General features: G+C 35.5%; 1 protein-coding gene across 1 annotated transcript in view; it reads left to right on the plus strand.

Moving 5' to 3' along the window:
* The window catches only part of LOC143227488 (uncharacterized), a 457,070-nt gene that overhangs the window by 440,036 nt on the left and 899 nt on the right, over positions 1 to 16,135 (plus strand). The window contains 14 exon segments of the mRNA XM_076458930.1: positions 1,022 to 1,291; positions 2,748 to 3,014; positions 3,431 to 3,709; positions 4,949 to 5,140; positions 5,601 to 5,714; positions 7,449 to 7,560; positions 8,569 to 8,741; positions 9,710 to 9,994; positions 10,893 to 11,047; positions 11,893 to 12,040; positions 12,661 to 12,966; positions 13,176 to 13,481; positions 13,856 to 14,010; positions 15,313 to 15,463. Coding sequence (XP_076315045.1) covers positions 1,022 to 1,291; positions 2,748 to 3,014; positions 3,431 to 3,709; positions 4,949 to 5,140; positions 5,601 to 5,714; positions 7,449 to 7,560; positions 8,569 to 8,741; positions 9,710 to 9,994; positions 10,893 to 11,047; positions 11,893 to 12,040; positions 12,661 to 12,966; positions 13,176 to 13,481; positions 13,856 to 14,010; positions 15,313 to 15,463 — 2,913 coding nt within the window.

Below are 16,135 nucleotides of genomic sequence, written 5' to 3' on the forward strand. Positions count from 1 at the left end.
TACTATTAATGTGTGATATAGATAGTTTTTCAGTAAATTTTTGAATAATATATTTTTTCAATGCTTTCGATTTCTTTCTTTTTTCTATGCTCCTAATATAAGGCAAACCAGAAAGAAAGTAAACCCTTCTGGTGAAGTCAGCTCTTTGCCACTATATTAAGAACACGTAATACTGTTTTAGAAACGATTATCTCAGTTATCTCACTTGTTTGTCTGAGAGGTGATTCTCCTGAAAACTAAATTATATTACTTTGTTCATTTATTGTTATTTACCGGTTTCTTTCTGGTTTAGAAAACGGCTTTTAATTTATTTATTTATGAACTTATTTTTTCTGTTTGTACTGGTTATTCTGGTTGTAAAATTTCATGTTAGTTTTTCTCTAAGTTCGTTAAATGACTCAACAAAAATGTTATTTTTCTCTCTCAGAGGTTAAAGTATAAAACAAGAGCTGGGTTGCGGGCCCTGTTCCTAACCAATATTCTTGGAACTTTTAAAACATTACCTATCCAGTACTTCACTGTATTAAGTATATATTGTATATCAGAGAACATAAGCTCACCATCATTTGTAACAACAATGAGATGATTTGAGAGAAAAGATAAAATATTCGCCACGCCTACTGCTTCCGGATCAACCGAATTTAAAGTTCAATCTCAACCGGAAAAATACACTTTCACCTGTAATCATATGCTTCACATTGTTTTTGTCTCCGGAAACTCCCAGTTATCCTATAATATTGTTTAAGTTCCTCTTGAGCCCTTGTTTTGTATAATAATGGGTTCTTCTTAGCGAGTGTCTTAGCTGGAGTGTATAGACTGGGTCACTCTGGACCCACTCTCACTCTAACCATTGCCTTCTCTCATTTTGAAAATAACAGATTTTTTTATATCAGTGTATAAATTACAATTAAATAAGTCGGATGTTTAATTAAACAACAAACTCAAACATTTATCACAAACGTGTTTGTTTCATGGTGCAATATTGAAAAACCTCATTCAACGTTTTACACTTTCTTTGTAGCTCCTTATGTGGAATTCACTGCTAAACTGCCAGAAAAGACTTCTGTTCCTCAGGACACCGACGCTACATTTACGGTGCAGCTGTCACAACCCGATGCTGAAGTTCAGTGGCTAAAGAACGGAAAACCGGTCCAGGCGGACGCGAAGTTCCAACTTATCAAGGATCAGAACGTTCGAAAACTTGTTGTGAGGGGGGTATCAAAGGATGATTCTGCTGAGTATACCTGTGTAGCTGGCAACGTCAAGACGTCCACGAAATTACAAGTGGAAGGTATGGATAAAGTACACTGTAAGGCTCTTTGTTATGAATATAGAACAATAAAACAACACAAAACACACAAAAAAGAATGAATCCCAAGGCGTCAACTAGACAATTAACAAATTCTGTATTTGTGTGATTTATAGGGTATACTTTAGCTAAAACAACTAGACAATTAACAAATTCTGTACTTGTGTGATTAATAGGGTAGACTCTAGCTACAACATCTAGACCTTTAACACGTTTCGTACTTGTGTGATTTATAGGGTATATTCCAGCTACAACAACTAGACCTTTGACACATTCCGTACTTGTGTGATTTATAGGGTAGACACTAGTTACAACATCTAGACTTTTAACACATTCCGTACTTGTGTGATTTATAGGGTAGACTCGAGCTACAACATCTAGACCTTTAACACATTCCGTACTTGTGTGATTTATAGGGTAGACTCGAGCTACAACATCTAGAGTTTTAACACATTCCGTTCTCCTAAGATGTATAGGGTAGACTCGAGCTACAATATCTAGACTTTTAACACATTCCGTTTTCCTGAGTTGTATAAGGTAGACTCTAGCTAAAACATCTGAAATTTCTGAAAACATTAGAAAACTAGAAGTTATACAAATTTTATGAATCTTTAGCTAACGCTGCAGTCAACAATTTTGGAATTTCTTATTGTAATATGTTTCTCGCTAGCTAGTTTTGAATGTTTCTGATAACCACTTCATTAAAGTAACTGTGATTTTATTTCGTATCTGTATCTATACCTCCTTAGTTAACTAATTTTTATCTAGAATTCGACAGCGTACACTTTCAACAAACCATTTATTATTAGCTTGTTATTGAAACTTCTAACATTATTAATACTATTTACATAATCTATGCTATGTTTTTCATTGGTGTTTCTTATTTACCTGTAGTACAAAAATGGCTAGTTTTGATTTTATTTTCTGCTAATCTGATAACGACGGCCCGGCATAACCATGTAGTTAGGGCGCTGGGTTCGTAATCTGAGGGTCGCGGGTTCTAATCACCGTCGCACCAAACATGCCCACCCTTTCAGCCGTGGGGGTGTTATAATGTGACGGTCAATCCCACTGTTCGTTGGTAAAAGAGTAGCCCAAGAATTGGCGGTGGGTGGTGATGACTAGTTGCCTTCCCTCTAGTCTTACACTGCTAAATTAGGGACGGGTAGCGCAGATAGCCCTCGAGTAGTTTTGCGCAAAATTCAAAAGAAACAAACAAACTTATAACGACACCTTCGAATTTAATGAGAAGTCACTTTTCAGCCTCAAATCACGTACGCTGTTGAATTATAACTTTAGTTTTGTCAAAACAACGTATTTCCATTCACTTGTTCCTGAGTTTTTCTTTCTCGACAGTAATTACTTGGAAATGAAGAATTTGAATTCTAAACTGATAGTTATAATAGAGTTTTTTTTATAATTTATATTTATCTTTTAGAAGTGTCAGCTGAATTTACTTTGAAACTGCGTGACGTCATCGTACGTGAGAGCGACACTGCAACTTTATTGGTGGAAGTGACAAAAGACACTTTAGAAGTTCGGTGGTTTAAGGATGGTGAAAAACTGACGCCATCAGAGCGTATCGTGATCGAAACCGAAGGTAAAACCCGGAAGTTGGTTATCAGAGAAACGTCAGTGGAGGACAGAGGCGTGTATACCTGCACATTACTGGACCAAGAATGTTCGTCGACTGTGACCGTAGAAGGTTGGTACCAGACGAGAGAAGACCGTCCAACATTAGAGTAAAACTGTAGTCCGTATAAGTAACGTCAAAGCTAAAATATTTTTACCAGACCTGTCGAAAAACGTCTAAATCACAACAACGTCTTTCAATGAATTCGCAAAGAAACACATAGAAACATTTGTTTAAAATAACGGTTTTTTGTTCATAGGTTTATAACATAGGAAACAAGGGTAAAGCAACACAGCTGCTTATATTATTGGTATAAAAGGAAGAAGAATTATTTAACCTGTTTCAGTTTCTTAATGTTTTTAACTAATAAACTAAATGATAATGCTAACACCATATGGTTGATATGAAAATACAAATATATTATAACAGTGTGTATTTTATTTTCCGTTTAAGATTAATAATATTGTATTATATCACTATCTGTACAGCGCCACCTCGTGTAACGACGGATCAACGAAAGTTTAGCGTCAAAAGAGGAGGCTCTCTTACTTTAGAGATTCCGTATAGCGGGCTGCCAGTTCCTAAAGTAGAATGGCATTTCAATGGAAAGCCGCTTAAACCAACAAAGAAAGTTACAACGGATACCATGAAGACCAAGACGACGGTTTCCATAAAGAAAATGGATGATCCAGAGGTCGGGACGTATACTTTGAAAATGAAAAATAAAGTCGGAGAATCCACGACAGACTTCATCGTTTCTATTATAGGTAAATATTAGTCACTGAGTTATTTACAAAATTGCCCAGGTGGTTAAGGCACGCGATTCGCAATCTGAGGGTCCCGGTTTCTATTCCCCACCATATCAAACATGCTCATCCTAACAGCCGTGGGGGCATTATAAAGTTACAGTCAATCCCACTATTCGTTGGTAAAAGAGTAGCGCGAATGTTGGCGGTGGGTGATGGAGATTAACTATCTTCCCTCTAGTATTTCATGCTAAATTAGGGACGGCTAGCACAGGTGACTGTTATCATATAACTTAAGTTGATACAGGGCGGTAGACCAATCTTCTAGGTGACTGTTATCATATAACTCTAGGCTGATACAAGGCGGTAAACCAACCTCCTAGGTGACTGTTATCATATAACTCTAGGCTGATACAGGGCGGTAGACCAATTTTCCGGGTAATTGTTATAATTTAACACCAGACTCATACAGGGCGGTATATCCAAACTTCGAACCCAAACCAGTGAACATGTTCTGCGCTTTCAGTGTGATTGAGCCCTAAAAGTGACAGTCAGTCACTTAAAACCCATACCAGCTGTCCTTAGAATACATTTTTATTTCCAAGTGGGTTTCTCGTCATCATGATAGTCAATCGAACTATTCTGTTTGAAAAGTGGTATAAAGCCTTTGTGAGGGCAAGTGCTAGTTCTTGTGGTCAGTAGTCCAAAATTAAGAATGGCTATTCGTGAACCTTGTAGGTGTCTTTGAACAGGAAACTTGTTCCATGAACGCATAAGGTGCCAATCAGGTTGAAAATACCAGTAGCGATTAAGGCTAGGGCCTGGGGGTATCATCTGTGGGAGAGAAAGGGGAGGCATAAGGATGGACGTTTGCAACCCTCTCCAAAAATATTAGACGGACATAACAATAAAATATCAGTTTTACACTTTTGCTCTATGTGTTGTAAAGCTAACTTACAATTTCATTACCCAGACGATGTATTATTATATTTTCACTTTATAAACATTTAGGAGCTCTCAGTGGTACTGAATGTCCACTCGAATTTGCTCTTTTTCCCTCCATTTAAATCTCAAATAACTGTGCTGCTAGACTGAATAAATCTCAAAAGATGGACTTGATTGTCATTCTATAAAAACGTCAAGTGTACTAAAGTACTACATAAATTATCAAAACGAAAGCAATTAGCGGTAAAATATAGTGCTCAGAAAAATTTTTTTTTATTAGAATGATAATTATATATATATTTGTAAACCTTCCAGATAAGCCTAAACCACCTGGTACACCTGAAGCTTCAGAGATTACCAACGAATCATTAATACTCAGTTGGAAGGCACCTGAGAGCGATGGTGGCGCCCCCATCACTAACTATATTATTGAGTATCACGACAGAGACACCTTACGATGGTCGACATACAACGAGGATTTTACAGTGCCAGAAAGGCATCACAAAGGTTTGGTTAAATGAAAATTTATCAACTTTCACATCTTTGATTTTTTTTAAAAAATATTCCATCTATTGAATCGTTTCTATCTTAACACCATCACGTCAATACTAGCTCTTTTGCTTTGTAATAGAGTTAACCAATCTCACAGATAGCACTAACTGTTCTTCATAGAACGAGAATGTTGTTGATAATTATTGGAATTATAATTTACTTTAATGAAACGGGTACAAGTATTAACGGCTGATAATGAATAATACACGAAACATAGTTGATATAATAAGTGTCTTTGAAAACGGATCAAATATTTGGATTCTATACACAGAATAACGTGTAGAAACAACCTCAGTGCCATTTGAAATATGGTGTAAGTCACAGTGTTCGAGGCACAGTTTATCAGCTTAAACCTTTTGTTTCTGCCTGGTATCATGAAAAAGATTGTATTTTATATTCTTTTCTTCAATTTCAGTGACTAACGTGAAGGAAGGTATGGATTATATGTTCCGTGTGATCGCTGTGAATGACGCAGGAAAAAGTGACCCGTCTCCAGGGACCAAATACATCACTGTAAAAGAAGCTAAAGGTAAATCACGTAAACCCTACTTGTTGTAATAGAAGCGTGGATTATGCGTCGATAACGTTTATCCTTACTTAGTTATATTCTTTAAAATAGGGAACATATATGAACCAATGCAAACTGAACCAGAACTGGATAAGAAATCTAAACTTTCTGTGCCAGGTAGCTTAACCAACTAAACTAAGAGTTTTCAGTTTTCTGAAACTCAAAGCTCACTTGGCCCCGGCATGGTCAGGTGGTTAGGGCGCTCGACTCGTAATCTGAGGGTCGCGGGTTCCACTCTCCGTCACACCAAACATGCTAGTCATTTCAGCCATGGGTGATTATTATGTGATGGTCAATCCCACTATTTATTGGTCAAAAAGTAGCCCAAGAATTGGCGGTGGGTGGTAACGACTAGCTGCCTTCCCTCTAGTCTTACACTGCTAAATTAGGGACGGCTAGCATAGATAGTCTCTGTGTAGCTTTGCGCGAAATTCAAAAACAAACAAAGCTCACTCAGTTTTTTGGCCCAATATTAAAGACCCCATATGCAGTTGATGACTCGATAGTTTAGAACAACCAAAGTTATATCAGTCCGACGCGGCCCATAATTGTCTGAGAATCACTATAAATCAGTGATTCTAAATATTTTTTGTCTGCGGACCATTCGGCGAGACAATAGACTCGGTGGACTGCTTGGAAGATCTTCATGAACCAAACTTTGAGAACCACTGACGTAATTAAACTATCTATCATACCACGTCTCACAAAATTTTAATTCTGATCAAACGTGGTATAGTGGTTAGCCTACTCGTTTTGATCTGGTTTCGAATTTCGCGCAAAACTACACGAGAATTATCTGCGTTAGCCGTCCCTAACTTAGCAGCGTAACACTAGAGGGAAGGCAGCTAGTCATCACCATCCACCGCCAACTCTTGGGCTACTTACTCTTTTACCAACAAATAATGGGATTGACCGTCACGTTATAACACCTCAACGGCTGAAAGGGCGAGCATATTTGGTGGGAAGGGGATTTGAACCATAGACGCCCTTATTTCGAGACAAGTGATCTCTTGGTCATGGCGGACCTACTATATTCGGACTCTGAATCCTAGGTATCATGGTTTGTAGCCTGTTACTAGAGAAACGTGCTACGCATATTCGAACCATGGATACTGTAAGATCAAATCCCATTATTCGATGAGATGAGAGTAGTCCCAGAACTAACTGTTGGATAGCTAATTACCTTCCCTATGACTGTCAGTTCAAAATTAGGGACAGCTAAGGGCACATAGCACTTCGTATAGGTTTACGTGATTTTTTTTTTTTGTAAAATAACAACTTTCAGTTTATTAGTTATTAAATAACTTCCAAGTCCTCTGAGCTGATTCAATCGAATGTTGTCCCGTATTTATTTTTTTATTTTTTCACGTTTCTAACTTTACGTAGTGATGTGCTACTGCTAAATATTTGTAAAATTAATGATTACTTTATTTCAAACTATTAATACTTTTGTTTTGTCTGATTAACGTACAAAATGTCGTTTATATGATGGTAACAAAAATACAGTAACTATTCTAAGATGTCATACTTTTACACAGCAATAGTCAATGTGATCTGTAGAGTTTATCAGTATGACGTATTTGATGTAAGATTATACCCGATATAATGTCATTGCTGTTCTCAAGATGTTCAGTGATCATGTTTTTCCAAGATCAAAGTAAAAGTAACATAAGGTGCTACACTTTTCTTGTGCAGCCGGTGAACCTCCTGTGGTAGTCGAACACCTTCAGGATCTTGCTGTGGGACTCAAAACTAAGGCCGTTTTACAAGCAAGAATCACAGGCCAACCTCCGCCTACCATCAAATGGCATGTTGTTTTTATACCATTTATTGTAGAATATTAATAATACATTTACAGTTTTAGAATGTGGTTTCTCGGGAACTTTCCTTTTATTTTTCCCACGCTGAAGTGGAGTGAGTTTGATTCTCCATTTAAACGTTTGGAGCTAATACTGTAACTCTTTTAATTATATGGGTTTAAAGGTTACAATTTATATGTTTTGATGTGGTTATAGTTAAACAGAAGTGTTCAATATAATAACATTGTCTTCAACTCTTTTTACTGACACGTTTATGTATAGAACTTTCTCAGTGCCAGACTTGTTTTTAAATACACAAGTTTTGATGTTTCATTACACATCTGAAATTGGTAAACTTTAGGAAATTTGAAGAGTAATACCCATTTTCGATAGTAATTCAAAATTAAAAATTCACATGTGGTTAATATCACAGTTTCAAAAAGTAAAACAAATTGTATGTAGAATGTGCTATAGAGAGGCACATGTGTACTAATGGTAGTGTTCTGAAGGGGAACCTGTATGTACCCTTGACAGTGTTATAGGGGAACCTGTATGTACCCTTGACAGTGTTCTGAAGGGGAACCTGTATGTACCCTTGACAGTGTTCTGAAGGAGAACCTATATGTACCCTTAACAGTGTTATAGGGGGGAACATATGACTAACGGTGGTAGTGCTCTAGGTGGGAACCTATGTGTGCTCGTGACAGTGAAATAGTGTAACAATTTATACCATATGATAGGCAATTTTTTAACTCCATATTTTGTTTTGAAGTGCAAAAGGATGTTTTACTGGTGGATATATAATAATTGTTGAATAGTATAAAACTCAAAGAAACGTATCCCATAATTTAAAAATAAGATAATTTAACTTCAGAGTTCAGCAATTAATCCCCATCTCTCTATGTTAGTCGTTCTGGGAATCGAAGTATCAGAAAACCGTAATCTTATATGGAGTAAACTTTCGTGTTTGTTATCTAGATTCCATACAATGGTTCTTTTGCTTCTATTTCTATTAGGCTTAAAAACGGAAAGGATCTCCTGGTGTTAAGGAACATTACTACAACTTATGAGAACCAAATAGCATCATTAACCATTGGTGAAACAACTCATAAATCTGCCGCAAAATACACGTGCAAGGCAACCAATTCCATGGGAACAACGGAGACGTCGTGCACATTAAAGGTTCAAGGTATCTATCTCATACCATCAACTTTGTCATTAAATATTTATTTGCCCTCTGACGTATTTTGAATTTTTGTGAAGTCTAAATGTCATTTATGTGAACCTGTGAGACGTTCTCATCCATCTTGCGATGGAACAGCGGTAATTTTACACATTTTTACCGTTAAAATTCTGGGATCACTTCCTTGCGGTGAGAAAAGTGGCTAACATAGTGTAGTTTTTTTATATCAAACAAGCAAATAATTAATATATAACAATATATGGGTCTATATAAAGAAATATTGCAGTTACCAAATTGCATAGAGAAAAATCTTTGTACCAATGAGAAAAGAAATAGGAACATGGTTACGTATGATAGATAGAAGACTTTAAATATATTAAAGTTGTTTAAATTATACTAACATTCCATTATAATAAAGCATTTGTTATGACTTTTTTAAAGTTAAGGTAGACAATGACAAAAATACGAGACGAAAAAGTTAGGTGATTATAAATTAACTGAAGTACAGAATAATTAAATAAAAAATAGATTATCCAGTACTAAGGTTATATAATTCAATTCCAAGAAATGTAATGGACATTTGAATATTCACCAATGTTAAAAGACCGACGAAAGGTTGTTTAATAACGAAACATTAGTTAATATTATTAATTAAGATATATGTAGTTAGAAACATTTTGATTTATGTGTTGCATTACATCATATTTATAATACTATCGTATTCTACCATTATTGTGTCGCTAGATCTAATTAATTTTAAAGAGCACATTTTGTTTAGTGAGCTGTTAAGTTTCGCCGGGTTATATGTAAATATATCATTTTGTTTGGTTTAAAAAATGTCTTACGTATAGGAGAAACCCCACGCTGAAATTTCCAGCTAGAATAGAATAAAAAAGTACTTTTGCTCTAAAGTTCAAAAGCTGTAATTTTTTAATATGCCGCCCCTTTCTGATTGTGCGTATTCTACTTTTCAGAACCGCCATCTGCTACATTTGATGAGAATATGAAGAAGGTTCGTTTACGCACATCTTCAGAGTACGTTTTGAACGTGACAACCCATGGATATCCAGTTCCAGAAGTCGTATGGGAGCAAAACGGAAAGCTTCTAGAATCCACTAAACATACACTCGTCCAAACAAGGGATAATACTACGTCTATAATCATCAGAAGTGTGGAAAATAGTGACACAGCGACTTACACGCTTAAACTTTCCAATGACGCTGGAACTCAGTCGTATGATTTTAGGCTCCGAGTGTTAGGTAAGATAAGGACAAAGAGAAGTTAAAATCAAATTATTTTAATTACATTGTCAGCCTCGATCTCCTCGATTGAAATGGCTTAATTTGTGACATGTTAAACAAATAACATGGTGTGAAAGTGAGTGTACTCATTGCATGTTTAGTTTGAGTCAAGAATTATATGAACGAAATATCAGAGACAAATATTACTAATTTATGAAACAAAATCATGTTAATGTCATAGACCACAGACGATGTACATAAGATAATTCATGTTAAAAAATGTAAGATAATAAATCATAGTAAAATAGTTTAAAATAAAATATATTAAAAGGTTTTAAGACAAACCATACTAAACATGTTTAGTATTTGGATCCGTCTAGTGCCAGGATAATGAACTAATATGTTATTTAGCCAGAGCGAGTGTTTTGTTGCAAAAGTGACTGTCAGTTCGACTGAATTATGAAAACGAGACTACACAGGTTAACCATTCAGAGGACATTTTCGATTAAATATCATCATACGATTACAAAACGTGAGATTTTGAAAGATAATTATATGTATTTTTTAATTGTAAAAATCACTTTATTTAATCTTGTATTTTCACATTGTGTCAAGCGTTATATCTTTTGTTTATTTCTGTTATTGTCGAAAGGTCTCGTCGGCACTGGATATGACATATATAGTGTAATTGACATATTATTATATGTCCTTCTTTGCTTTCACTCGTATATTCTTAGATTACTTAATAGTTAGATAGGATGTTTATAGAAACGTATGTGTGGTTAGAAAAAATAAGTGGAAGCACGTGCTAATTATGGACTTATATAATTGGCTGTTACGTTTCTTCAGACATTCCATAGCGGTTTTTATTGGTTATTTCTATTTTTTTTATAACCAATTATCTCCCTTTGAACAGATAAACCTGGACCTCCGCAAGGCCCAATCACATTCCCCAAAACTGATAAAGATCAAATTACCGTGACTTGGCAACACCCCTCTGATGATGGTGGTTCTGACATTACGAATTATTTCATTGAACGATGCGATGCTAGAAGAAAAGTATGGTTAGAGGTGTGTACTGTATTTGTAATATCTAAAGACAACAACAACCCCTATAGTAAATTATAATAGGTATTAGATATTTCTTACTATTAACAAATGTTACATCCTTGTGTATCGCTATTAACCAGTGATGATCATGTATCGATATCAGTGCTTCGTTAAATTGAAAAAAAAAAACAAGACAGACAATACCTTTGCTATAAAGGTTTTAGGTTTTAGTTTCCTTTACGAAGTATGTTTTTGCACGAAAAAGAATAATTGATTTTACTCTAATTCTCCGAGTGCACTGTTTGATGTTGCTCGAAAACTCATGGTTTTAACTAGTACTGTGGTATCACAGTTGTTTTTTTAACCCCAAACATCGCGAAATAAATGTAAGAGGAACTATTCTGTGGCGACTATGTCATCTCAATGTTTACTATTTTACACGTTACATTTTTCTTAATAAAATCGAAAACCTCACTTCCAAATATCACTTATACCTCAAACATTTTGGTTAAAAAAAACAAACTTATTTAAGCCACAAAGTTTAGTTATTTATACTATTTAAAACTACACGTTTTTCCTTTTAAGGCTCAAAATTTGTTGGAAATTAAAGTAATCTGCCATAATCTGGAATTCCATTACATTTGTAGCCATATTTTGACACCATACGCTCTATGGAAACAAATAAAATAGTCTTATTGTTATCTGTGAATTCCACAATACTTGTAGTCTTCGATTATCACTTCCACACAGTTATAACACTCGTTATAGTTGTTATCTGTTAATTCCATAAAATATATCCATAAAGCTATTAGGTTTGGAGAAATATTAACTTGAAGTATGATCGTATTTTATTTCCACTGTGGTAGGTGACAAGTGTCCCACCTGACACCACGTCCTACACAGTAACAGACTTAGAGGAAGGTAGCGAATATATGTTCCGTGTGTCAGCGTCTAACGAGTACGGACGTGGAGAACCATTACAGTCCGAACCAGTCACAGCGAAGAGTCCATTTGGTAAGTTGGATTTTGTTGTTAGCAAATAAATCCATGCCTACATGAGTATAATTGACTTCTGCATCTAAAACGAAGAGTATGCGCGGTTTGTTTTTAATTGATTAATTTAGTAAAGTTATAGGCTGTATCGAATTTGACATTTTTATGGACTGCACACGCTTGGAGTGTAGAAATGGAAAACATCTTGGTTTCTGTTCACTCCTACACATGAGGCATTTTCAATTCATAAACACCTCATAACCAGTACAACCTGATATAGAAATGGACAACATCTTTGTCTCTGTTCACTCTAACACTTTAGGCATTTGAAGTTCACGAATACTTCAAATCCAGTGCAATCTAATATCTTTGGTAGTCCTCTAAAACGAGAAATGAGCTATGATGAATATTGAATATGCCTTATTGCACACAAATTACCAATCAAGTAATCTCATTTGTATACTTCTAGATGTTTTCCAAAAGCAACTGATTGTTTATTATTTCAATAAATCCTTGAATGTACTTATTTTCCAAAATAAAAATATTTAATGGTATTGTAAGAACAATATAAAAAATAGTTATTGAACTACAGATTTGGAGTTATAGTGAAACATTGTGTGTTTTTTCCTCATCTCCCAAAGACAAACCATCAGCTCCTAAGGGACCGCTTCAGACTTCCAATATGACCAGCACTTCCTTCACACTCTCGTGGCAGGCTCCAGAGAGTGATGGCGGTTCCTCAATTATAGAGTACGTTGTGGAAAAACGAGAAGTTGGCAGGAAGGCTTGGCAGAAAGTTGGCACTACGGATGGAAAATCTTTGACTATGGAAATCACGAATTTGAAAAAAGAAACTGCCTACAACTTCCGTATCGTCTGTCGTAATGAAGTAGGCACCAGTCCACCATTGGCACCAGAAGAACCTATTACTCCTGGGGCCCAAATTGGTAAGTGTGGAGTAACAATATTGTCTTTTAAAACAAAAATTCCCCATTATATATATTACCAATAATCCATTACAGCTGAAATATGGATTGCTATCTAAAATTTTATTTACTGTTTTTTAGTTGTAATTTGGTAGCAAAACTTTATTACCGATTTTCATATATATACATTATTATTAAGTTTTCATATTCAACTTCCGTTTTGTACTTAGTTCCACCCTCAGCGCCCTCTGGACCCCTATCTATTATTAGCATGACCAACAAGACGCTAACTTTGTCATGGAAACCACCAGTTTCGAAAGGAGGGACTGAGCTGTCGTCGTACATCATTGAAAAAAGAGAAACCCACGTGGAAAAATGGGTTAGGGTTGAGACCATACTACCAACCACGACGTGCCACACTGTCCAGAATTTGTCGGACAAATACGAGTACTTCTTCAGGGTGTTAGCTGAAAACTCAGCTGGTCTTAGCCCACCGTTGGAAATGGAAGAACCCGTGCGTCTCTCAACGACAGCAGGTGGGTTGTATTTCTGTTTCACAAAGAACAGTTATGAATAGTTAGTGAGTAAGCCTTCTACTCTTTCTGTCTTATATAGAACAGTTTACTGATTATTACGAAAGAAAAGATAGTGGACACAACTGTTACTTCTGTAAAAAACTGATACATTTTAAAGGAACAGCGAATATATGTGACAAAGAGCTTAGTTTTCTTAGAATGAGCCTATCAGATATTTATATTGTACCACACTTTTGATTTATGTGTTATTTACATATAACAAGTTATTACAATAGTCAACTGATGAAGACAAATTAAATGAAGACTCTGATAATGGATTATTTGTATTATTTATTTATATTTCAATGTCGTTTCTATTAAACTTTACTCTTCAGAACGACCAACACCACCAACTGCACCTCTGGAGATGAGAGCTACTGGTCCCAGTTCAATCATGATCGAATGGGGCAAACCGGAGTCCGATGGTGGTTCTCCCTTGTTAGGGTATAACATTGTCATTCGAGATATCAAAAGAAAAATGTGGATGGAGGTAATAATTTATTCTCTCTTTTAAATTTTTTGTTTAACTTAAGTCGTTAACGTTAAATATAGGCTTAAAAAAAGGTTATTCTTAATATGTATCTCTTACCAGAAAACTGCAACTGTGGGTTATTTTAATCACGAAAAAAATCAGAGTTAAAGTTAAGTAGAAGGAAGCATATCTTTTGTCGATAAAATAATTATAATATTTTTAACTGCTCTAAGATACAACTGCTAGGTTTTAATATCTACTGTTGCTGTTTAACGAAAATTAATAAAACATATTGTAAAATTAATTAGTTACAAGGTGAAATGATTCGTTTAGAGATGTTCTGTTCTGTTGAGGAGTGTACTTTGAAATATGTTGGTGTCGGTTATTTCTGTAAGTGTGCGTTTTCGTTACATATCGTGTTTTCTGTGAATGGTAAAATGCATTTTTGAGAAAACATCGATAGGCCATTGAAATTTTTGAAATATATTCAAGTGAGTTTAGTGAGGATTAACAGACCTAAGCCTCACTAAAAATGTCGCATTCTGACGAAAGTGAACAAACCTTGACCTCACTCAAAATAAATGTTAGACCCTGATGAAAGTAAACAATCTTGACGTAACAAAAACAAATTGTTGTGTCGCACTAACCGAATTAGGATGACCAAACTTTGGTCTTACAGTTTTTATCGGTAGTAAATTTTGTCTTGAATTGCATACTGCAAATAATATAAAGATAAAAACAATTTACCAAATGTTTATAGAAGTACAGAGGAATATTATAATGTTGTTTGTTTTTGGTTTCATATACTTTATTCAAACTAACTGTTTATACTCATAGTTACATCTTCTGGAATGGCATTAAGTTGCTTTGATGGTAGCTGCAAACAGAGACAAGAAAAATAAGAGCTACAAAACTACCAATTGCGAGCCTCTAGCTACATGGCTACCTTTATATAATTTGTTCTGGCTATTTCATCCGAAGTGTTGCGTTTATATAACAGACGAATATGAAACATTACTAATCTAGGAATGAAAATGTTCCCCAAATTAAGATTTTTTTCTAGAGATGAAAATTGGACGCGACGCATAACACCTAATGTTATTTAAACTTTCTTCTGAGGATACATATAATGCTAATATTTTACTCACTTCTTATGTATGTGCTTGAGAGGAAACATTGGAAAACATTAAAACATTTGACCAAACACCATCCACGTGTTCAAGTAACCTAATGTGAAAAGCTAGTTTGACGTCTCGTGGTGATACGTTAGGCCTACTGTTTCCCTGATGGATTAACTTCGAACTTTTTTTATTTCTTCAGGTGGGCCAGGTAGATGCAGAAACACAAAGGCTTCAAATTCGGGACCTTCAGGAAGGCCACGAGTATTTGGTGCGGATTATGGCTCGTAATGAAATAGGAATGAGTGACGCATTAGAATCCGAAGAACCTATTAAAGTCGTCTGTCCTCCTGGTAAGTAACGAATCAATATAGAATCAAAGCAATCGGTTAAACCATTCTCTCTCGTAGTTAGTATAGACATTTGGGTTTGGAAAACACTTTTTAAATTGGATACCCCCTCCCAGTAAGCATTCAATTGCGAGAGGAAATAATTTATTCAGAGATTTAAATAAAAACGTAAGTCATTTGCACTGCTCTTTCAGGTAGAAAAGATACAGTAATAGACATATCTGAATTTCCTAATCAAACCCATGGAAGGGGTGTTTCCTATTTCTGTGTTTTACATTTTCGAGATCAAAATTTTGTCCTTAAAATGGGAAGTACTCATAAGTTAGAACCACATTTTATTTGTAGCTAGTATAACGGGTGTTTAATTGTTTACCTTAATACGATTCAACGGCCCAACATGGCCAGGTGGGTAAGGCACTCGACTCATAATCAGAGGGTCGCGGGTTCAAATCTCCGTCACACCAAACTATGTCCGCCCTCTCAATTGTTATAGTCCCACTATTTGTTGGTAAAAGAGTAGCCCAAGCGTTGGCGGTGGGTGGTGATGACTAGCTACTTTTTCTGTAGTCTTACACTGCTAAATTAGGGACGGCTAGCGCAGATAACCCTCGTGTAATTCAAAAACAAACAAACATACGATTCAACAGCAACTGATACTAATGCTTATTTATTATT

Source organism: Tachypleus tridentatus, chromosome 9, assembly GCF_004210375.1.
Source record: "Tachypleus tridentatus isolate NWPU-2018 chromosome 9, ASM421037v1, whole genome shotgun sequence".
Classification (NCBI taxonomy): domain Eukaryota; kingdom Metazoa; phylum Arthropoda; class Merostomata; order Xiphosura; family Limulidae; genus Tachypleus; species Tachypleus tridentatus.